Source organism: Chiloscyllium punctatum, chromosome 3 (genome assembly GCF_047496795.1).
Source record: "Chiloscyllium punctatum isolate Juve2018m chromosome 3, sChiPun1.3, whole genome shotgun sequence".
Taxonomy (NCBI): Eukaryota; Metazoa; Chordata; class Chondrichthyes; order Orectolobiformes; family Hemiscylliidae; genus Chiloscyllium; species Chiloscyllium punctatum.
In genome coordinates this window covers 18632876-18657294 of record NC_092741.1, presented here as the reverse complement: position 1 = coordinate 18657294, position 24419 = coordinate 18632876, and the positions used below count along the sequence as shown (strand labels likewise).

Here is a 24419-nt window from a genome sequence, read left to right as displayed (position 1 = left end):
TGTCTGGGTCAGTGTGTGATACATCACAGTCTGTGTCAGTGTGTGATACAGCACAGTCTGTGTCAGTGTGTTATACGTTATAGTCTGGGTCAGTGTTTTATACATCACTATCTGGGTCCGTGTTTAATACATCACAGACTGAATAATGTGTGATACAGCACTGTCTGGGTCAGTGTGTTATACATCACAGTCTGGGTCAGTGTGTTACACAGCACTGTCTGGGTCGGTGTGCGATACATCACTGTCTGGGTCAGTGTGTGATACATCACTGTCTGGGTCAGTGTGTTATACATCACAGTCTGGGTCAGTGTGTTACACAGCACTGTCTGGGTCAGTGTGTTATACATCACAGTCTGGGTCAGTGTGTTACACAGCTCTGTCTGGGTCGGTGTGCGATACATCACAGTCTGGGTCAGTGTGTTACACAGCACTGTCTGGGTCAGTGTGTGATACATCACTGTCTGGGTCAGTGTGTTACACAGCACTGTATGGGTCAGTGTGTAATACAGCACTGTCTGGGTCAGTGTGTTATATATCACTGTCTGGGTCAGTGTTATACATCACAGTCTGGGTCATTGTGTTATAAATCTCTGTCTGGGTCAGTGTGTTATACAGCACAGTCTGGGTCAGTGTGTTATACAGCACAGTCTGGGTCAGTGTGTAATACATCACAGCTTGGGTCAGTGTGTGAAATAGCACAGTCTGGGTCAGTGTGTTACACAGCACAGTCTGGGTCAGTGTGTGATACAGCACAGTCTGGGTCAGTGTGTGATACAGCACAGTCTGGGTCAGTGTGTGATACAGCACAGTCTGGGTCAGTGTGTTACACAGCACTGTCTGGGTCAGTGTGTTACACAGCACTATCTGGGTCAGTGTGTGATACAGCACAGTCTGGGTCAGTGTGTGATACAGCACAGTCTGGGTCAGTGTGTGATACAGCACTGTCTGGGTCAGTGTGTGATACAGCACTGTCTGGGTCAGTGTGTGATACAGCACTGTCTGGGTCAGTGTGTGATACAGCACTGTCTGGGTCAGTGTGTTACACAGCACAGTCTGGGTCAGTGTGTGATACAGCACTGTCTGGGTCAGTGTGTTACACAACATAGTCTGAGTCAGTGTGTGATACAGTATTGTCTGGGTCAGTGTGTTATACAGCACTGTCTGGGTCAGTGTGTGATACAGCACTGTCTGGGTCAGTGTGTGATACAGCACTGTCTGGGTCAGTGTGTGATACAGCACTGTCTGGGTCAGTGTGTGATACAGCACTGTCTGGGTCAGTGTGTGATACAGCATTGTCTGGGTCAGTCGTGTTTCTCTTTGTGAGACTCTGTGGGGTGCGTTGTGTGTATCAGCGACAGATAGAATGGAAAGAGACACTGATTCACAGAGTATTGTGGCCCTTCTGCCCCTTGTACCTCACTGCTATTCTGTCCCCTCCCTCTTGTTCTGTAATATAATTCCACCGTCCCCTCTGAGTCTCGTACTCTTTCATATCCCTAGCTCGAAGTTCATTTGTTCATCTCGGATTTTAATGTTGTTGTTGATTGCTCATCCTGTGGTGCTATTTCGATTTGAGATCTGTCCACTTGCAGCTTCCTCTGGGGAAAAACCAGCCTCATTGTATTGAAAAACATCATCCCTCGTTCTGAATTCTCCCATTGGCAGACAGCCTTTCACTCTGTCTGAACAGTCAACTTCTCTCAAATTCCTATCGGATGCTCAACCCAATATTCCCTTGAACACAAACTGTAATATCAGCTTTGACTGATCCACGCACTTGGTTCAAAGTTGTTCTTATCTTGTAGATTGTCTGTTCTTATTGTTTAATTCCATAATGTCTTCAACATTCCAGCATTGTCCGAAGCCAGCCTATCCCCCACACCCTGTTTCAAGCCAAGCTCATCCAAAGTTTTGTGTCTTCACTTGTACAGTCACATTCCCTGCTCTCGGCCCAGTGTGACTGACATCTGGTCAGACAATATCACAGATTTGTCATGTTGCTTCTTAACTTGAACCGCCTCTCCGGCCTTTTCCCTGTTTCTCCAACCTCATCCAGTCCCACAATCTCCCAAGGTATCTGTCCCCATTCCAAATCCTCATTTGCCCTGCTCTGCCCTCCCCTCAGTAACCTGGTCCATACACTCCAGGATTCCCTCTCTGTCTCCCAGAATCCCACCACATCCGCCAGCTTTCCTTCGTGCATTGTCAGCTTCTGTTGTTCATCTCAAACATGTAATTTGTCACAGCCGGCGGCCATTTTGCTACATAGAAGGGGCAACATAAAGGCAGCAGGCAGGTACTTGGGATGTGTCTGAGCTGCAAGGTTTGAGGGAGATTGGGGAAGTGGGTAAGGGGTCCTATCCCTGGGTCTCACACGGTCTCCGTTTCCCTTGCAGTGTCCGCAGTAGACTGGAACTGAGGAGGAATCTCAACTGCAAATCGTTCCGATGGTACCTGGAGAACGTATACCCCGATCTCAAGTAGGTTCCTGTTAGGCATGACCGCTATGACAACACACACAGACACGGTGGGGGATCAGCTACTCTGTCAGTATAAAAACATACCTTCACAACCTATCTCTCGGTTCACACATTCACCACTGAGGAAGATTAACTGCCCAGTCTGTGATACTGAGACTCACTGTCCAGTGTGTGATACTGAGACTCACTGCCCAGTGTGTGATACTGAGACTCACTGCCCAGTGTGTGATACTGAGACTCACTGCCCAGTGTGTGATACTGAGACTCACTGCCCAGTGTGTGATACTGAGACTCACTGCCCGGTCTGTGATACTGAGACTCACTGCCCGGTCTGTGATACTGAGACTCACTGCCCGGTCTGTGATACTGAGACTCACTGCCCGGTGTGTGATACTGAGACTCACTGCCCGGTGTGTGATACTGAGACTCACTGTCCGGTGTGTGATACTGAGACTCACTGCCCGGTGTGTGATACTAAGACTCACTGTCCGGTGTGTGATACTGAGACTCACTGTCCGGTGTGTGATCCTGACACTCACTGCCCGGTGTGTGATACTGAGACTCACTGCCCGGTGTGTGATACTGAGACTCACTGCCCGGTATGTGATACTGAGACTCACTGCCCGGTGTGTGATACTGAGACTCACTGCCCGGTGTGTGATACTGAGACTCACTGCCCAGTGTGTGATACTGAGACTCACTGTCCAGTGTGTGATACGGAGACTCACTGTCCAGTGTGTGATACTGAGACTCACTGCCCAGTCTGTGATACTGAGACGCACTGCCCAATGTGTGATCCTGAGACTCACTGCCCAGTCTGTGATACTGAGACTCACTGCCCAGTTTGAGATCCTGAGACTCACTGCCCAGTTTGAGATCCTGAGACTCACTGTCCAGTGTGTGATACTGAGACTCACTGCCCAGTGTGAGATACTGAGACTCACTGCCCAGTGTGTGATACTGAGACTCACTGCCCAGTGTGTGATCCTGAGACTCACTGTCCAGTGTGTGATACTGAGACTCACTGTCCAGTGTGTGATACTGAGACTCACTGTCCAGTGTGTGATACTGAGACTCACTGCCCAGTGTGTGATACTGAGACTCACTGCCCAGTGTGTGATACTGAGACTCACTGTCCGGTCTGTGATACTGAGACTCACTGTCCGGTCTGTGATACTGAGACTCACTGCCCGGTCTGTGATACTGAGACTCACTGCCCGGTCTGTGATACTGAGACTCACTGCCCGGTGTGTGATACTGAGACTCACTGTCCGGTGTGTGATACTGAGACTCACTGTCCGGTGTGTGATACTGAGACTCACTGCCCGGTGTGTGATACTGAGACTCACTGTCCGGTGTGTGATACTGAGACTCACTGTCCGGTGTGTGATCCTGACACTCACTGCCCGGTGTGTGATACTGAGACTCACTGCCCGGTGTGTGATACTGAGACTCACTGCCCGGTATGTGATACTGAGACTCACTGCCCGGTGTGTGATACTGAGACTCACTGCCCGGTGTGTGATACTGAGACTCACTGCCCAGTGTGTGATACTGAGACTCACTGCCCAGTGTGTGATACTGAGACTCACTGTCCAGTGTGTGATACGGAGACTCACTGCCCAGTCTGTGATACTGAGACGCACTGCCCAATGTGTGATCCTGAGACTCACTGCCCAGTCTGTGATACTGAGACTCACTGCCCAGTTTGAGATCCTGAGACTCACTGCCCAGTTTGAGATCCTGAGACTCACTGCCCAGTGTGTGATACGGAGACTCACTGTCCAGTGTGTGATACTGAGACTCACTGTCCAGTGAGTGATACTGAGACTCACTGTCCAGTGTGTGATACTGAGACTCACTGTCCAGTGTGTGATACTGAGACTCACTGTCCAGTGTGTGATACTGAGACTCACTATCCAGTGTGTGATACTGAGACTCACTGTCCAGTGTGTGATACTGAGACTCACTGTCCAGTGTGTGATACTGAGACTCACTGTCCAGTGTGTGATACTGAGACTCACTGCCCAGTGTGAGATACTGAGACTCACTGCCCAGTGTGAGATACTGAGACTCACTGCCCAGTGTGTGATACTGAGACTCACTGCCCAGTGTGTGATACTGAGACTCACTGCCCAGTGTGTGATACTGAGACTCACTGCCCAGTGTGTGATACTCAGACTCACTGCCCAGTGTGTGATACTCAGACTCACTGTCCAGTGTGTGATACTGAGACTCACTGTCCAGTGTGTGATACTGAGACTCACTGTCCAGTGTGTGATACTGAGACTCACTGTCCAGTGTGTGATCCTGAGACTCACTGTCCAGTGCGAGATCCTGAGACTCACTGCCCAGTGTGTGATACTGAGACTCACTGCCCAGTCTGTGATACTGAGACTCACTGCCCAGTTTGAGATCCTGAGACTCACTGCCCAGTGTGTGATACTGAGACTCACTGTCCAGTGTGTGATACTGAGACTCACTGTCCAGTGTGTGATACTGAGACTCACTGTCCAGTGTGTGTTACTGAGACTCACTGTCCAGTGTGTGATACTGAGACTCACTGTCCAGTGTGTGATACTGGGACTCACTGTCCAGTCTGTGACACTGAGACTCACTGTCCAGTCTGTGACACTGAGACTCGCTGCCCAGTCTGTGACACTGAGACTCGCTGCCCAGTCTGTGACACTGAGACGCACTGCCCAGTGTGTGACACTGAGACTCACTGCCCAGTGTGTGACACTGAGACTCACTGCCCAGTGTGTGATACTGAGACTCAGTGTCCAGTGTGTGACACTGAGACTCACTGCCCAGTGTGTGACACTGAGACTCAGTGTCCAGTGTGTGACACTGAGACTCACTGTCCAGTGTGAGACACTGAGACTCACTGCCCAGTGTGTGATACTGAGACTCACTGCCCAGTGTGTGATACTGAGACTCACTGCCCAGTGTGTGATACTGAGACTCACTGCCCAGTGTGTGATACTGAGACTCACTGTCCAGTGTGTGATACTGAGACTCACTGCCCAGTGTGTGATACTGAGACTCACTGCCCAGTGTGTGATACTGAGACTCACTCCCCATTGTGTGATACTGAGACTCACTGCCCAGTGTGTGATACTGAGACTCACTGCCCAGTGTTGATACTGAGACTCACTGTCCAGTGTGTGATACTGAGACTCACTGCCCAGTGTGTGATACTGAGACTCACTGCCCAGTGTTGATACTGAGACTCACTGTCCAGTGTGTGATACTGAGACTCACTGCCCAGTGTGTGATACTGAGACTCACTGCCCAGTGTGTGATACTGAGACTCACTGTCCAGTGTGTGATACTGAGACTCACTGCCCAGTGTGTGATACTGAGACTCACTGTCCAGTGTGTGATACTGAGACTCACTCCCCAGTGTGTGATACTGAGACTCACTCCCCAGTGTGTGATACTGAGACTCACTGTCCAGTCTGTGATACTGAGACTCACTGCCCAGTGTGTGATCCTGAGACTCACTGTCCAGTGTGTGATACTGAGACTCACTGCCCAGTGTGTGATACTGAGACTCACTGCCCAGTGTGTGATACTGAGACTCACTGCCCAGTGTGTGATACTGTGACTCACTGCCCAGTGTGTGATACTGAGACTCACTGCCCAGTGTGTGATACTGCGACTCACTGCCGAGTGTGTGATACTGAGACTCACTGCCCAGTGTGTGATACTCAGACTCACTGCCCAGTGTGTGATACTCAGACTCACTGCCCAGTGTGTGATACTGAGACTCACTGTCCATGTGTGATACTGAGACTCACTGTCCAGTGTGTGTTACTGAGACTCACTGTCCAGTGTATGAATCTCAGACTCACTGCCCAGTGTGTGATACTGAGACTCACTGTCCAGTGTGTGATACTGAGACTCACTGTCCAGTGTGTGATCCTGAGACTCACTGTCCAGTGTGTGATCCTGAGACTCACTGTCCAGTGTGTGATCCTGAGACTCACTGTCCAGTGTGTGATCCTGAGACTGACTGCCCAGTGTGTGATCCTGAGACTCACTGCCCAGTGTGTGACACTGAGACTCACTGCCCAGTCTGTGACACTGAGACTCACTGCCCAGTGTGTGACACTGAGACTAACTGTCCAGTGTGTGACACTGAGACTCACTGTCCAGTGTGTGACACTGAGACTCACTGTCCAGTGTGTGATACTGAGACTCACTGTCCAGTGTGTGATACTGAGACTCACTGTCCAGTGTGTGATACTGAGACTCACTGCCCAGTCTGTGACACTGAGACTCACTGCTCGGTGTGTGTGACACTGAGACTCACTGCCCAGTGTGTGAATCTCAGACTCACTGCCCAGTGTGTGATACTGAGACGCACTGTCCAGTGTGTGATACTGAGACGCACTGTCCAGTGTGTGATACTGAGACGCACTGTCCAGTGTGTGATACTGAGACGCACTGTCCAGTGTGTGATACTGAGACTCACTGTCCAGTGTGTGATACTGAGACTCACTGTCCAGTGTGTGATACTGAGACTCACTGTCCAGTGTGTGATCCTGAGACTCACTGTCCAGTGTGTGATCCTGAGACTCACTGCCCAGTTTGTGATCCTGAGACTCACTGCCCAGTGTGTGATGTCTGTGATACTGAGACTCACTGCCCAGTGTGTGATACTAAGACGCACTGCCCAGTGTGTGATACTGAGACTCACTGCCCAGTCTGTGATACTGAGACTCACTGCCCAGTGTGTGATACTGAGACTCACTGCCCAGTGTGTGATACTGAGACTCACTGCCCAGTGTGTGATACTGAGACTCACTGTCCAGTGTGTGATACTGAGACTCACTGTCCAGTGTGTGATACTGAGACTCACTGCCCAGTGTGTGATACTGAGACTCACTGCCCAGTCTGTGACACTGAGACTCACTGCCCAGTGTGTGACACTGAGACTCACTGCCCAGTGTGTGACACTGAGACTCACTGCCCAGTGTGTGACACTGAGACGCACTGCCCAGTCTGTGACACTGAGACTCACTGCCCAGTCTGTGACACTGAGACTCACTGCCCAGTCTGTGACACTGAGACTCACTGCCCAGTCTGTGACACTGAGACTCACTGCCCAGTCTGTGATACTGAGACTCACTGCCCAGTCTGTGATACTGAGACTCACTGCCCAGTGTGTGATACTCAGACTCACTGCCCAGTGTGTGATACTGAGACTCACTCCCCATTGTGTGATACTGAGACTCACTGCCCAGTGTGTGATACTGAGACTCACTGCCCAGTGTTGATACTGAGACTCACTGCCCAGTGTGTGATACTCAGACTCACTGCCCAGTGTGTGATACTGAGACTCACTCCCCATTGTGTGATACTGAGACTCACTGCCCAGTGTGTGATACTGAGACTCACTGCCCAGTGTTGATACTGAGACTCACTGTCCAGTGTGTGATACTGAGACTCACTGCCCAGTGTGTGATACTGAGACTCACTGCCCAGTGTTGATACTGAGACTCACTCCCCAGTGTGTGATACTGAGACTCACTGCCCAGTGTGTGATACTGAGACTCACTGCCCAGTGTTGATACTGAGACTCACTGTCCAGTGTGTGATACTGAGACTCACTGCCCAGTGTTGATACTGAGACTCACTGCCCAGTGTGTGATACTCAGACTCACTGCCCAGTGTGTGATACTGAGACTCACTCCCCATTGTGTGATACTGAGACTCACTGCCCAGTCTGTGACACTGAGACTCACTGCCCAGTCTGTGATACTGAGACTCACTGCCCAGTGTGTGATACTGAGACTCACTGCCCAGTGTGTGATACTCAGACTCACTGCCCAGTGTGTGATACTGAGACTCACTCCCCATTGTGTGATACTGAGACTCACTGCCCAGTGTGTGATACTGAGACTCACTGCCCAGTGTTGATACTGAGACTCACTGTCCAGTGTGTGATACTGAGACTCACTGCCCAGTGTGTGATACTGAGACTCACTGCCCAGTGTTGATACTGAGACTCACTGTCCAGTGTGTGATACTGAGACTCACTGCCCAGTGTGTGATACTGAGACTCACTGCCCAGTGTGTGATACTGAGACTCACTGTCCAGTGTGTGATACTGAGACTCACTGCCCAGTGTGTGATACTGAGACTCACTGTCCAGTGTGTGATACTGAGACTCACTCCCCAGTGTGTGATACTGAGACTCACTCCCCAGTGTGTGATACTGAGACTCACTGTCCAGTCTGTGATACTGAGACTCACTGCCCAGTGTGTGATCCTGAGACTCACTGTCCAGTGTGTGATACTGAGACTCACTGCCCAGTGTGTGATACTGAGACTCACTGCCCAGTGTGTGATACTGAGACTCACTGCCCAGTGTGTGATACTGTGACTCACTGCCCAGTGTGTGATACTGAGACTCACTGCCCAGTGTGTGATACTGCGACTCACTGCCGAGTGTGTGATACTGAGACTCACTGCCCAGTGTGTGATACTCAGACTCACTGCCCAGTGTGTGATACTCAGACTCACTGCCCAGTGTGTGATACTGAGACTCACTGTCCATGTGTGATACTGAGACTCACTGTCCAGTGTGTGTTACTGAGACTCACTGTCCAGTGTATGAATCTCAGACTCACTGCCCAGTGTGTGATACTGAGACTCACTGTCCAGTGTGTGATACTGAGACTCACTGTCCAGTGTGTGATCCTGAGACTCACTGTCCAGTGTGTGATCCTGAGACTCACTGTCCAGTGTGTGATCCTGAGACTCACTGTCCAGTGTGTGATCCTGAGACTGACTGCCCAGTGTGTGATCCTGAGACTCACTGCCCAGTGTGTGACACTGAGACTCACTGCCCAGTCTGTGACACTGAGACTCACTGCCCAGTGTGTGACACTGAGACTAACTGTCCAGTGTGTGACACTGAGACTCACTGTCCAGTGTGTGACACTGAGACTCACTGTCCAGTGTGTGATACTGAGACTCACTGTCCAGTGTGTGATACTGAGACTCACTGTCCAGTGTGTGATACTGAGACTCACTGCCCAGTCTGTGACACTGAGACTCACTGCTCGGTGTGTGTGACACTGAGACTCACTGCCCAGTGTGTGAATCTCAGACTCACTGCCCAGTGTGTGATACTGAGACGCACTGTCCAGTGTGTGATACTGAGACGCACTGTCCAGTGTGTGATACTGAGACGCACTGTCCAGTGTGTGATACTGAGACGCACTGTCCAGTGTGTGATACTGAGACTCACTGTCCAGTGTGTGATACTGAGACTCACTGTCCAGTGTGTGATACTGAGACTCACTGTCCAGTGTGTGATCCTGAGACTCACTGTCCAGTGTGTGATCCTGAGACTCACTGCCCAGTTTGTGATCCTGAGACTCACTGCCCAGTGTGTGATGTCTGTGATACTGAGACTCACTGCCCAGTGTGTGATACTAAGACGCACTGCCCAGTGTGTGATACTGAGACTCACTGCCCAGTCTGTGATACTGAGACTCACTGCCCAGTGTGTGATACTGAGACTCACTGCCCAGTGTGTGATACTGAGACTCACTGCCCAGTGTGTGATACTGAGACTCACTGTCCAGTGTGTGATACTGAGACTCACTGTCCAGTGTGTGATACTGAGACTCACTGCCCAGTGTGTGATACTGAGACTCACTGCCCAGTCTGTGACACTGAGACTCACTGCCCAGTGTGTGACACTGAGACTCACTGCCCAGTGTGTGACACTGAGACTCACTGCCCAGTGTGTGACACTGAGACGCACTGCCCAGTCTGTGACACTGAGACTCACTGCCCAGTCTGTGACACTGAGACTCACTGCCCAGTCTGTGACACTGAGACTCACTGCCCAGTCTGTGACACTGAGACTCACTGCCCAGTCTGTGATACTGAGACTCACTGCCCAGTCTGTGATACTGAGACTCACTGCCCAGTGTGTGATACTGAGACTCACTGCCCAGTGTGTGATACTGAGACTCACTGCCCAGTGTGTGATACTGAGACTCACTGTCCAGTGTGTGATACTGAGACTCACTGTCCAGTCTGTGATACTGAGACTCACTGCCCAGTGTGTGATACTGAGACTCACTGCCCAGTGTGTGATACTGCGACTCACTGCCCAGTGTGTGATCCTGAGACTCACTGTCCAGTGTGTGATCCTGAGACTCACTGTCCAGTGTGTGATCCTGAGACTCACGGTCCAGTGTGTGATCCTGAGACTCACTGTCCAGTGTGTGATCCTGAGACTCACTGCCCAGTATGTGATCCTGAGACTCACTGCCCAGTGTGTGATCCTGAGACTCACTGCCCAGTCTGTGATACTGAGACTCACTGCCCAGTGTGTGATACTGAGACTCACTGCCCAGTGTGTGATACTGAGACTCACTGCCCAGTCTGTGATACTGAAACTCACTGCCCAGTCTGTGATACTGAGACTCACTGCCCAGTCTGTGATACTGAGACTCACTGCCCAGTGTGTGATACTGAGACTCACTGCCCAGTGTGTGATACTGAGACTCACTGCCCAGTGTGTGATACTCAGACTCACTGCCCAGTGTGTGATACTGAGACTCACTGTCCAGTGTGTGATACTGAGACTCACTGCCCAGTGTGTGATACTGAGACTCACTGCCCAGTGTGTGATACTGAGACTCACTGCCCAGTGTGTGATACTGTGACTCACTGCCCAGTGTGTGATACTGAGACTCACTGCCCAGTGTGTGATACTGAGACTCACTGCCCAGTGTGTGATACTGTGACTCACTGTCCAGTGTGTGATACTGAGACTCACTGTCCAGTGTGTGATACTGAGACTCACTGCCCAGTGCGTGATACTGAGACTCACTGCCCAGTGTGTGATACTGTGACTCACTGCCCAGTGTGTGATACTGAGACTCACTGCCCAGTGTTTGATACTGAGACTCACTGCCCAGTGTGCGATACTCAGACTCACTGCCCAGTGTGCGATACTGAGACTCACTGTCCAGTGTGCGATACTGAGACTCACTGTCCAGTGTCTGATACTGAGACTCACTGTCCAGTGTGTGATACTGAGACTCACTGCCCAGTGTGTGAATCTCAGACTCACTGTCCAGTGTGTGATACTGAGACTCACTGTCCAGTGTGTGATCCTGAGACTCACTGTCCAGTGTGTGATCCTGAGACTCACTGTCCAGTGTGTGATCCTGAGACTCACTGTCCAGTGTGTGATCCTGAGACTCACTGTCCAGTGTGTGATCCTGAGACTCACTGCCCAGTGTGTGATGTCTGTGATACTGAGACTCACTGCCCAGTGTGTGATACTGAGACGCACTGCCCAGTGTGTGATACTGAGACTCACTGCCCAGTCTGTGATACTGAGACTCACTGTCCAGTGTGTGATACTGAGACTCACTGTCCAGTGTGTGATACTGAGACTCACTGTCCAGTGTGTGATACTGAGACTCACTGTCCAGTGTGTGATACTGAGACTCACTGTCCAGTGTGTGATACTGACACTCACTGTCCAGTGTGTGATACTGAGACTCACTGTCCGGTCTGTGATACTGAGACTCACTGTCCGGTCTGTGATACTGAGACTCACTGCCCGGTCTGTAATACTGAGACTCACTGCCCGGTCTGTGATACTGAGACTCACTGCCCAGTGTGTGATACTGAGACTCACTGTCCAGTGTGTGATACTGAGACTCACTGCACAGTGTGTGATACTGAGACTCACTGTCCAGTCTGTGATACTGAGACTCACTGTCCAGTGTGTGATCCTGAGACTCACTGCCCAGTGTGTGATCCTGAGACTCACTGCCCAGTGTGTGATCCTGAGACTCACTGCCCAGTGTGTGATACTGAGACTCACTGCCCAGTGTGTGATACTGAGACTCACTGCCCAGTGTGTGATACTGAGACTCACTGCCCAGTGTGTGATACTGAGACTCACTGTCCAGTCTGTGATACTGAGACTCACTGTCCAGTCTGTGATACTGAGACTCACTGTCCATTGTGTGATACTGAGACTCACTGCCCAGTGTGTGATACTCAGACTCACTGCCCAGTGTGTGATACTGAGACTCACTGCCCAGTGTGTGATACTGAGACTCACTGCCCAGTGTGTGATACTCAGACTCACTGCCCAGTGTGTGATACTGAGACTCACTGTCCAGTGTGTGATACTGAGACTCACTGTCCAGTGTGAGATCCTGAGACTCACTGCCCAGTCTGTGATACTGAGACTCACTGTCCAGTCTCTGATACTGAGACTCACTGCCCAGTTTGAGATCCTGAGACTCACTGCCCAGTGTGTGATACTGAGACTCACTGCCCAGTGTGTGATACTGAGACTCACTGCCCAGTGTGTGATACTGAGACTCACTGCCCAGTGTGTGATACTGAGACTCACTGCCCAGTGTGTGATACTGAGACTCACTGCCCAGTGTGTGATACTGAGACTCACTGCCCAGTGTGTGATACTGAGACTCACTGCCCAGTGTGTGATACTGAGACTCACTGCCCAGTGTGTGATACTGAGACTCACTGTCCAGTGTGTGAAACTTAGACTCACTGTCCAGTGTGTGATACTGAGACTCACTGCCCAGTGTGTGATACTCAGACTCACTGCCCAGTGTGTGATACTCAGACTCACTGCCCAGTGTGTGATACTCAGACTCACTGCCCAGTGTGTGATACTCAGACTCACTGCCCAGTGTGTGATACTCAGACTCACTGCCCAGTGTGTGATACTGAGACTCACTGCCCAGTGTGTGATCCTGAGACTCACTGCCCAGTGTGTGATACTCAGACTCACTGCCCAGTGTGTGATACTCAGACTCACTGTCCAGTGAGTGATACTGAGACTCACTGTCCAGTGTGTGATACTGAGACTCACTGCCCAGTGTGTGATACTGAGACTCACTGCCCAGTGTGTGATACTGTGACTTACTGCCCAGTGTGTGATACTGAGACTCACTGCCCAGTGTGTGATACTGAGACTCACTGCCCAGTGTGTGACACTGAGACTCACTGCCCAGTGTGTGACACTGAGACTCACTGCCCAGTCTGTGACACTGAGACTCACTGCCCAGTGTGTGACACTGAGACTCACTGCCCAGTGTGTGACACTGAGACTCACTGCCCAGCGTGTGACACTGAGACTCACTGTCCAGTGTGTGACACTGAGACTCACTGTCCAGTGTGTGACACTGAGACTCACTGTCCAGTGTGTGACACTGAGACTCACAGTCCAGTGTGTGACACTGAGACTCACTGTCCAGTGTGTGATCCTGAGACTCACTGTCCAGTGTGTGATACTGAGACTCACTGCCCAGTGTGTGATACTGAGACTCACTGCCCAGTCTGTGACACTGAGACTCACTGCCCAGTGTGTGACACTGAGACTCACTGCCCAGTGTGTGAATCTCAGACTCACTGCCCAGTGTGTGACACTGAGACTCACTGTCCAGTGTGTGACACTGAGACGCACTGTCCAGTGTGTGACACTGAGACTCACTGTCCAGTGTGTGATACTGAGACTCACTGTCCAGTGTGTGATACTCAGACTCACTGTCCAGTGTGTGATACTGAGACTCACTGTCCAGTGTGTGATACTGAGACTCACTGTCCAGTGTGTGATCCTGAGACTCACTGCCCAGTGTGTGATCCTGAGACTCACTGTCCAGTGTGTGATACTGAGACTCACTGCCCAGTGTGTGATACTGAGACTCACTGCCCAGTCTGTGACACTGAGACTCACTGCCCAGTGTGTGACACTGAGACTCACTGCCCAGTGTGTGAATCTCAGACTCACTGCCCAGTGTGTGACACTGAGACTCACTGTCCAGTGTGTGACACTGAGACTCACTGTCCAGTGTGTGATACTGAGACTCACTGTCCAGTGTGTGATACTGAGACTCCCTGTCCAGTGTGTGATACTGAGACTCACTGTCCAGTGTGTGATACTCAGACTCACTGTCCAGTGTGTGATACTCAGACTCACTGTCCAGTGTGTGATACTCAGACTCACTGCCCAGTGTGTGATACTGAGACTCACTGCCCAGTGTGTGATACTGAGACTCACTGCCCAGTGTGTGATACTGAGACTCACTGTCCAGTGTGTGATACGGAGACTCACTGCCCAGTGTGTGATACTGAGACTCACTGCCCAGTCTGTGATACTGAGACGCACTGCCCAATGTGTGATCCTGAGACTCACTGCCCAGTCTGTGATACTGAGACTCACTGCCCAGTTTGAGATCCTGAGACTCACTGCCCAGTTTGAGATCCTGAGACTCACTGCCCAGTGTGTGATACGGAGACTCACTGTCCAGTGTGTGATAGTGAGACTCACTGTCCAGTGAGTGATACTGAGACTCACTGTCCAGTGTGTGATACTGAGACTCACTGTCCAGTGTGTGATACTGAGACTCACTGTCCAGTGTGTGATACTGAGACTCACTATCCAGTGTGTGATACTGAAACTCACTGTCCAGTGTGTGATACTGAGACTCACTGTCCAGTGTGTGATACTGAGACTCACTGTCCAGTGTGTGATACTGAGACTCACTGTCCAGTGTGTGATACTGAGACTCACTGCCCAGTGTGAGATACTGAGACTCACTGCCCAGTGTGAGATACTGAGACTCACTGCCCAGTGTGTGATACTGAGACTCACTGCCCAGTGTGTGATACTGAGACTCACTGCCCAGTGTGTGATACTGAGACTCACTGCCCAGTGTGTGATACTCAGACTCACTGCCCAGTGTGTGATACTCAGACTCACTGTCCAGTGTGTGATACTGAGACTCACTGTCCAGTGTGTGATACTGAGACTCACTGTCCAGTGTGTGATACTGAGACTCACTGTCCAGTGTGTGATACTGAGACTCACTGTCCAGTGCGAGATCCTGAGACTCACTGCCCAGTGTGTGATACTGAGACTCACTGCCCAGTCTGTGATACTGAGACTCACTGCCCAGTTTGAGATCCTGAGACTCACTGCCCAGTGTGTGATACTGAGACTCACTGTCCAGTGTGTGATACTGAGACTCACTGTCCAGTGTGTGATACTGAGACTCACTGTCCAGTGTGTGTTACTGAGACTCACTGTCCAGTGTGTGATACTGAGACTCACTGTCCAGTGTGTGATACTGGGACTCACTGTCCAGTCTGTGACACTGAGACTCGCTGTCCAGTCTGTGACACTGAGACTCACTGCCCAGTCTGTGACACTGAGACTCGCTGCCCAGTCTGTGACACTGAGACGCACTGCCCAGTGTGTGACACTGAGACTCACTGCCCAGTGTGTGACACTGAGACTCACTGCCCAGTGTGTGACACTGAGACTCACTGCCCAGTGTGTGACACTGAGACTCACTGCCCAGTGTGTGACACTGAGACTCAGTGTCCAGTGTGTGACACTGAGACTCACTGTCCAGTGTGAGACACTGAGACTCATTGCCCAGTGTGTGATACTGAGACTCACTGCCCAGTGTGTGATACTGAGACTCACTGCCCAGTGTGTGATACTGAGACTCACTGCCCAGTGTGTGATACTGAGACTCACTCCCCATTGTGTGATACTGAGACTCACTGCCCAGTGTGTGATACTGAGACTCACTGCCCAGTGTTGATACTGAGACTCACTGCCCAGTGTGTGATACTGAGACTCACTGCCCAGTGTGTGATACTGAGACTCACTGCCCAGTGTGTGATACTGAGACTCACTCCCCATTGTGTGATACTGAGACTCACTGCCCAGTGTGTGATACTGAGACTCACTGCCCAGTGTTGATACTGAGACTCACTGTCCAGTGTGTGATACTGAGACTCACTGCCCAGTGTGTGATACTGAGACTCACTGCCCAGTGTTGATACTGAGACTCACTGTCCAGTGTGTGATACTGAGACTCACTGCCCAGTGTGTGATACTGAGACTCACTGCCCAGTGTGTGATACTGAGACTCACTGTCCAGTGTGTGATACTGAGACTCACTGCCCAGTGTGTGATACTGAGACTCACTGTCCAGTGTGTGATACTGAGACTCACTCCCCAGTGTGTGATACTGAGACTCACTCCCCAGTGTGTGATACTGAGACTCACTGTCCAGTCTGTGATACTGAGACTCACTGCCCAGTGTGTGATCCTGAGACTCACTGTCCAGTGTGTGATACTGAGACTCACTGCCCAGTGTGTGATACTGAGACTCACTGCCCAGTGTGTGATACTGAGACTCACTGCCCAGTGTGTGATACTGTGACTCACTGCCCAGTGTGTGATACTGAGACTCACTGTCCAGTGTGTGATACTGAGACTCACTGCCGAGTGTGTGATACTGAGACTCACTGCCCAGTGTGTGATACTCAGACTCACTGCCCAGTGTGTGATACTCAGACTCACTGCCCAGTGTGTGATACTGAGACTCACTGTCCAGTGTGTGATACTGAGACTCACTGTCCAGTGTGTGTTACTGAGACTCACTGTCCAGTGTGTGAATCTCAGACTCACTGCCCAGTGTGTGATACTGAGACTCACTGTCCAGTGTGTGATACTGAGACTCACTGTCCACTGTGTGATACTGAGACTCACTGCCCAGTGTGTGATACTCAGACTCACTGCCGAGTGTGTGAATCTCAGACTCACTGCCCAGTGTGTGATACTGAGACTCACTGCCGAGTGTGTGATACTGAGACTCACTGCCCAGTGTGTGATACTCAGACTCACTGTCCAGTGTGTGAATCTCAGACTCACTGCCCAGTGTGTGATACTGAGACTCACTGTCCAGTGTGTGATCCTGAGACTCACTGTCCACTGTGTGATCCTGAGACTCACTGTCCAGTGTGTGATCCTGAGACTCACTGTCCAGTGTGTGATCCTGAGACTGACTGCCCAGTGTGTGATCCTGAGACTCACTGCCCAGTGTGTGACACTGAGACTCACTGCCCAGTCTGTGACACTGAGACTCACTGCCCAGTGTGTGACACTGAGACTAACTGTCCAGTGTGTGACACTGAGACTCACTGTCCAGTGTGTGACACTGAGACTCACTGTCCAGTGTGTGATACTGAGACTCACTGTCCAGTGTGTGATACTGAGACTCACTGTCCAGTGTGTGATACTGAGACTCACTGCCCAGTGTGTGATACTGAGACTCACTGCCCAGTCTGTGACACTGAGACTCACTGCCCAGTGTGTGACACTGAGACTCACTGCTCGGTGTGTGTGACACTGAGACTCACTGCCCAGTGTGTGAATCTCAGACTCACTGCCCAGTGTGTGATACTGAGACGCACTGTCCAGTGTGTGATACTGAGACGCACTGTCCAGTGTGTGATACTGAGACGCACTGTCCAGTGTGTGATACTGAGACTCACTGTCCAGTGTGTGATACTGAGACTCACTGTCCAGTGTGTGATACTGAGACTCACTGTCCAGTGTGTGATCCTGAGACTCACTGTCCAGTGTGTGATCCTGAGACTCACTGCCCAGTTTGTTATCCTGAGACTCACTGCCCAGTGTGTGATGTCTGTGATACTGAGACTCACTGCCCAGTGTGTGATACTGAGACGCACTGCCCAGTGTGTGATACTGAGACTCACTGCCCAGTGTGTGATACTGAGACTCACTGCCCAGTCTGTGATACTGAGACTCACTGCCCAGTGTGTGATACTGAGACTCACTGCCCAGTGTGTGATACTGAGACTCACTGTCCAGTGTGTGATACTGAGACTCACTGTCCAGTGTGTGATACTGAGACTCACTGCCCAGTGTGTGATACTGAGACTCACTGCCCAGTCTGTGACACTGAGACTCACTGCCCAGTGTGTGACACTGAGACTCACTGCCCAGTGTGTGACACTGAGACTCACTGCCCAGTGTGTGACACTGAGACGCACTGCCCAGTCTGTGACACTGAGACTCACTGCCCAGTCTGTGACACTGAGACTCACTGCCCAGTCTGTGACACTGAGACTCACTGCCCAGTCTGTGACACTGAGACTCACTGCCCAGTCTGTGACACTGAGACTCACTGCCCAGTCTGTGATACTGAGACTCACTGCCCAGTCTGTGATACTGAGACTCACTGCCCAGTGTGTGATACTGAGACTCACTGCCCAGTGTGTGATACTGAGACTCACTGCCCAGTGTGTGATACTGAGACTCACTGTCCAGTCTGTGATACTGAGACTCACTGCCCAGTGTGTGATACTGAGACTCACTGCCCAGTGTGTGATACTGCGACTCACTGCCCAGTGTGTGATCCTGAGACTCACTGTCCAGTGTGTGATCCTGAGACTCACTGCCCAGTGTGTGATCCTGAGACTCACTGTCCAGTGTGTGATCCTGAGACTCACGGTCCAGTGTGTGATCCTGAGACTCACTGTCCAGTGTGTGATCCTGAGACTCACTGCCCAGTGTGTGATCCTGAGACTCACTGCCCAGTCTGTGATCCTGAGACTCACTGCCCAGTCTGTGATACTGAGACTCACTGCCCAGTGTGTGATACTGAGACTCACTGCCCAGTGTGTGATACTGAGACTCACTGCCCAGTCTGTGATACTGAAACTCACTGCCCAGTCTGTGATACTGAGACTCACTGCCCAGTCTGTGATACTGAGACTCACTGCCCAGTGTGTGATACTGAGACTCACTGCCCTGTGTGTGATACTGAGACTCACTGCCCAGTGTGTGATACTGAGACTCACTGCCCAGTGTGTGATACTCAGACTCACTGCCCAGTGTGTGATACTGAGACTCACTGTCCAGTGTGTGATACTGAGACTCACTGCCCAGTGTGTGATACTGTGACTCACTGCCCAGTGTGTGATACTGAGACTCACTGCCCAGTGTGTGATACTGAGACTCACTGCCCAGTGTGTGATACTGTGACTCACTGTCCAGTGTGTGATACTGAGACTCACTGTCCAGTGTGTGATACTGAGACTCACTGCCCAGTGCGTGATACTGAGACTCACTGCCCAGTGTGTGATACTGTGACTCACTGCCCAGTGTGTGATACTGAGACTCACTGCCCAGTGTTTGATACTGAGACTCACTGCCCCGTGTGCGATACTCAGACTCACTGCCCAGTGTGCGATACTGAGACTCACTGTCCAGTGTGTGATACTGAGACTCACTGTCCAGTGTCTGATACTGAGACTCACTGTCCAGTGTGTGATACTGAGACTCACTGCCCAGTGTGTGAATCTCAGACTCACTGTCCAGTGTGTGATACTGAGACTCACTGTCCAGTGTGTGATCCTGAGACTCACTGTCCAGTGTGTGATCCTGAGACTCACTGTCCAGTGTGTGATCCTGAGACTCACTGTCCAGTGTGTGATCCTGAGACTCACTGTCCAGTGTGTGATCCTGAGACTCACTGCCCAGTGTGTGATGTCTGTGATACTGAGACTCACTGCCCAGTGTGTGATACTGAGACGCACTGCCCAGTGTGTGATACTGAGACTCACTGCCCAGTCTGTGATACTGAGACTCACTGTCCAGTGTGTGATACTGAGACTCACTGTCCAGTGTGTGATACTGAGACTCACTGTCCAGTGTGTGATACTGAGACTCACTGTCCAGTGTGTGATACTGAGACTCACTGTCCGGTCTGTGATACTGAGACTCACTGTCCGGTCTGTGATACGGAGACTCACTGCCCGGTCTGTGATACTGAGACTCACTGCCCGGTCTGTGATACTGAGACTCACTGCCCAGTGTGTGATACTGAGACTCACTGTCCAGTGTGTGATACTGAGACTCACTGCACAGTGTGTGATACTGAGACTCACTGTCCAGTCTGTGATACTGAGACTCACTGTCCAGTGTGTGATCCTGAGACTCACTGCCCAGTGTGTGATCCTGAGACTCACTGCCCAGTGTGTGATCCTGAGACTCACTGCCCAGTGTGTGATACTGAGACTCACTGCCCAGTGTGTGATACTGAGACTCACTGCCCAGTGTGTGATACTGAGACTCACTGCCCAGTGTGTGATACTGAGACTCACTGTCCAGTCTGTGATACTGAGACTCACTGTCCAGTCTGTGATACTGAGACTCACTGTCCATTGTGTGATACTGAGACTCACTGCCCAGTGTGTGATACTGAGACTCACTGCCCAGTGTGTGATACTGAGACTCACTGCCCAGTGTGTGATACTGAGACTCACTGCCCAGTGTGTGATACTCAGACTCACTGCCCAGTGTGTGATACTGAGACTCACTGTCCAGTGTGTGATACTGAGACTCACTGTCCAGTGTGAGATCCTGAGACTCACTGCCCAGTCTGTGATACTGAGACTCACTGCCCAGTCTGTGATACTGAGACTCACTGCCCAGTTTGAGATCCTGAGACTCACTGCCCAGTGTGTGATACTGAGACTCACTGCCCAGTGTGTGATACTGAGACTCACTGCCCAGTGTGTGATACTGAGACTCACTGCCCAGTGTGTGATACTGAGACTCACTGCCCAGTGTGTGATACTGAGACTCACTGCCCAGTGTGTGATACTGAGACTCACTGCCCAGTGTGTGATACTGAGACTCACTGCCCAGTGTGTGATACTGAGACTCACTGTCCAGTGTGTGATACTGAGACTCACTGCCCAGTGTGTGATACTCAGACTCACTGCCCAGTGTGTGATACTCAGACTCACTGCCCAGTGTGTGATACTCAGACTCACTGCCCAGTGTGTGATACTCAGACTCACTGCCCAGTGTGTGATACTGAGACTCACTGCCCAGTGTGTGATACTGAGACTCACTGCCCAGTGTGTGATACTGAGACTCACTGCCCAGTGTGTGATCCTGAGACTCACTGCCCAGTGTGTGATCCTGAGACTCACTGCCCAGTGTGTGATACTCAGACTCACTGCCCAGTGTGTGATACTCAGACTCACTGTCCAGTGAGTGATACTGAGACTCACTGTCCAGTGTGTGATACTGAGACTCACTGCCCAGTGTGTGATACTGAGACTCACTGCCCAGTGTGTGATACTGTGACTTACTGCCCAGTGTGTGATACTGAGACTCACTGCCCAGTGTGTGATACTGAGACTCACTGCTCAGTGTGTGACACTGAGACTCACTGCCCAGTGTGTGACACTGAGACTCACTGCCCAGTGTGTGACACTGAGACTCACTGCCCAGTCTGTGACACTGAGACTCACTGCCCAGTGTGTGACACTGAGACTCACTGCCCAGTGTGTGACACTGAGACTCACTGCCCAGTGTGTGACACTGAGACTCACTGCCCAGCGTGTGACACTGAGACTCACTGTCCAGTGTGTGACACTGAGACTCACTGTCCAGTGTGTGACACTGAGACTCACTGTCCAGTGTGTGACACTGAGACTCACAGTCCAGTGTGTGACACTGAGACTCACTGTCCAGTGTGTGATCCTGAGACTCACTGTCCAGTGTGTGATACTGAGACTCACTGCCCAGTGTGTGATACTGAGACTCACTGCCCAGTCTGTGACACTGAGACTCACTGCCCAGTGTGTGACACTGAGACTCACTGCCCAGTGTGTGAATCTCAGACTCACTGCCCAGTGTGTGACACTGAGACTCACTGTCCAGTGTGTGACACTGAGACGCACTGTCCAGTGTGTGACACTGAGACTCACTGTCCAGTGTGTGATACTGAGACTCACTGTCCAGTGTGTGATACTCAGACTCACTGTCCAGTGTGTGATACTGAGACTCACTGTCCAGTGTGTGATACTGAGACTCACTGTCCAGTGTGTGATCCTGAGACTCACTGCCCAGTGTGTGATCCTGAGACTCACTGTCCAGTGTGTGATACTGAGACTCACTGCCCAGTGTGTGATACTGAGACTCACTGCCCAGTCTGTGACACTGAGACTCACTGCCCAGTGTGTGACACTGAGACTCACTGCCCAGTGTGTGAATCTCAGACTCACTGCCCAGTGTGTGACACTGAGACTCACTGTCCAGTGTGTGACACTGAGACTCACTGTCCAGTGTGTGATACTGAGACTCCCTGTCCAGTGTGTGATACTGAGACTCACTGTCCAGTGTGTGATACTCAGACTCACTGTCCAGTGTGTGATACTCAGACTCACTGCCCAGTGTGTGATACTGAGACTCACTGCACAGTGTGTGATACTCAGACTCACTGTCCAGTGTGTGATACTCAGACTCACTGTCCAGTGTGTGATACTGAGACTCACTGCCCAGTGTGTGATACTGAGACTCACTGCCCAGTGTGTGATACTGAGACTCACTGTCCAGTGTGTGATACTGAGACTCACTGTCCAGTGTGAGATCCTGAGACTCACTGCCCAGTCTGTGATACTGAGACTCACTGCCCAGTCTGTGATACTGAGACTCACTGCCCAGTTTGAGATCCTGAGACTCACTGCCCAGTGTGTGATACTGAGACTCACTGCCCAGTGTGTGATACTGAGACTCACTGCCCAGTGTGTGATACTGAGACTCACTGCCCAGTGTGTGATACTGAGACTCACTGCCCAGTGTGTGATACTGAGACTCACTGCCCAGTGTGTGATACTGAGACTCACTGTCCAGTGTGTGATACTGAGACTCACTGTCCAGTGTGTGATACTGAGACTCACTGCCCAGTGTGTGATACTGAGACTCACTGCCCAGTGTGTGATACTGAGACTCACTGCCCAGTGTGTGATACTCAGACTCACTGCCCAGTGTGTGATACTCAGACTCACTGCCCAGTGTGTGATACTCAGACTCACTGCCCAGTGTGTGATACTCAGACTCACTGCCCAGTGTGTGATACTGAGACTCACTGCCCAGTGTGTGATACTGAGACTCACTGCCCAGTGTGTGATCCTGAGACTCACTGCCCAGTGTGTGATACTCAGACTCACTGTCCAGTGAGTGATACTGAGACTCACTGTCCAGTGTGTGATACTGAGACTCACTGCCCAGTGTGTGATACTGAGACTCACTGCCCAGTGTGTGATACTGTGACTCACTGCCCAGTGTGTGATACTGAGACTCACTGCCCAGTGTGTGACACTGAGACTCACTGCCCAGTGTGTGACACTGAGACTCACTGCCCAGTGTGTGACACTGAGACTCACTGCCCAGTGTGTGACACTGAGACTCACTGCCCAGTCTGTGACACTGAGACTCACTGCCCAGTGTGTGACACTGAGACTCACTGTCCAGTGTGTGACACTGAGACTCACTGTCCAGTGTGTGACACTGAGACTCACTGTCCAGTGTGTGACACTGAGACTCACAGTCCAGTGTGTGACACTGAGACTCACAGTCCAGTGTGTGACACTGAGACTCACTGTCCAGTGTGTGACACTGAGACTCACTGTCCAGTGTGTGATACTGAGACTCACTGCCCAGTGTGTGATACTGAGACTCACTGCCCAGTCTGTGACACTGAGACTCACTGCCCAGTGTGTGACACTGAGACTCACTGCCCAGTGTGTGAATCTCAGACTCACTGCCCAGTGTGTGACACTGAGACTCACTGTCCAGTGTGTGACACTGAGACGCACTGTCCAGTGTGTGACACTGAGACTCACTGTCCAGTGTGTGATACTGAGACTCACTGTCCAGTGTGTGATACTCAGACTCACTGTCCAGTGTGTGATACTGAGACTCACTGTCCAGTGTGTGATACTGAGACTCACTGTCCAGTGTGTGATACTGAGACTCACTGTCCAGTGTGAGATACTGAGACTCACTGCCCAGTGTGAGATACGGAGACTCACTGCCCAGTGTGTGATACTGAGACTCACTGCCCAGTGTGTGATACTGAGACTCACTGCCCAGTGTGTGATACTGAGACTCACTGCCCAGTGTGTGATCCTGAGACTCACTGCCCAGTGTGTGATCCTGAGACTCACTGCCCAGTGTGTGATCCTGAGACTCACTGTCCAGTGTGTGATACTGAGACTCACTGCCCA

At 51.3% G+C, this 24419-nt stretch overlaps 1 protein-coding gene across 1 annotated transcript in view; it reads left to right on the top strand.

Annotated features, from left to right (window-relative positions):
* galnt14 (UDP-N-acetyl-alpha-D-galactosamine:polypeptide N-acetylgalactosaminyltransferase 14 (GalNAc-T14)) overlaps positions 1 to 24419 on the top strand; it is a 316616-nt gene that overhangs the window by 251619 nt on the left and 40578 nt on the right. The window contains exon 11 of the mRNA XM_072548892.1: positions 2397 to 2480. Coding sequence (XP_072404993.1) covers positions 2397 to 2480 — 84 coding nt within the window. The remainder of the gene's footprint in view (positions 1 to 2396; positions 2481 to 24419) is intronic.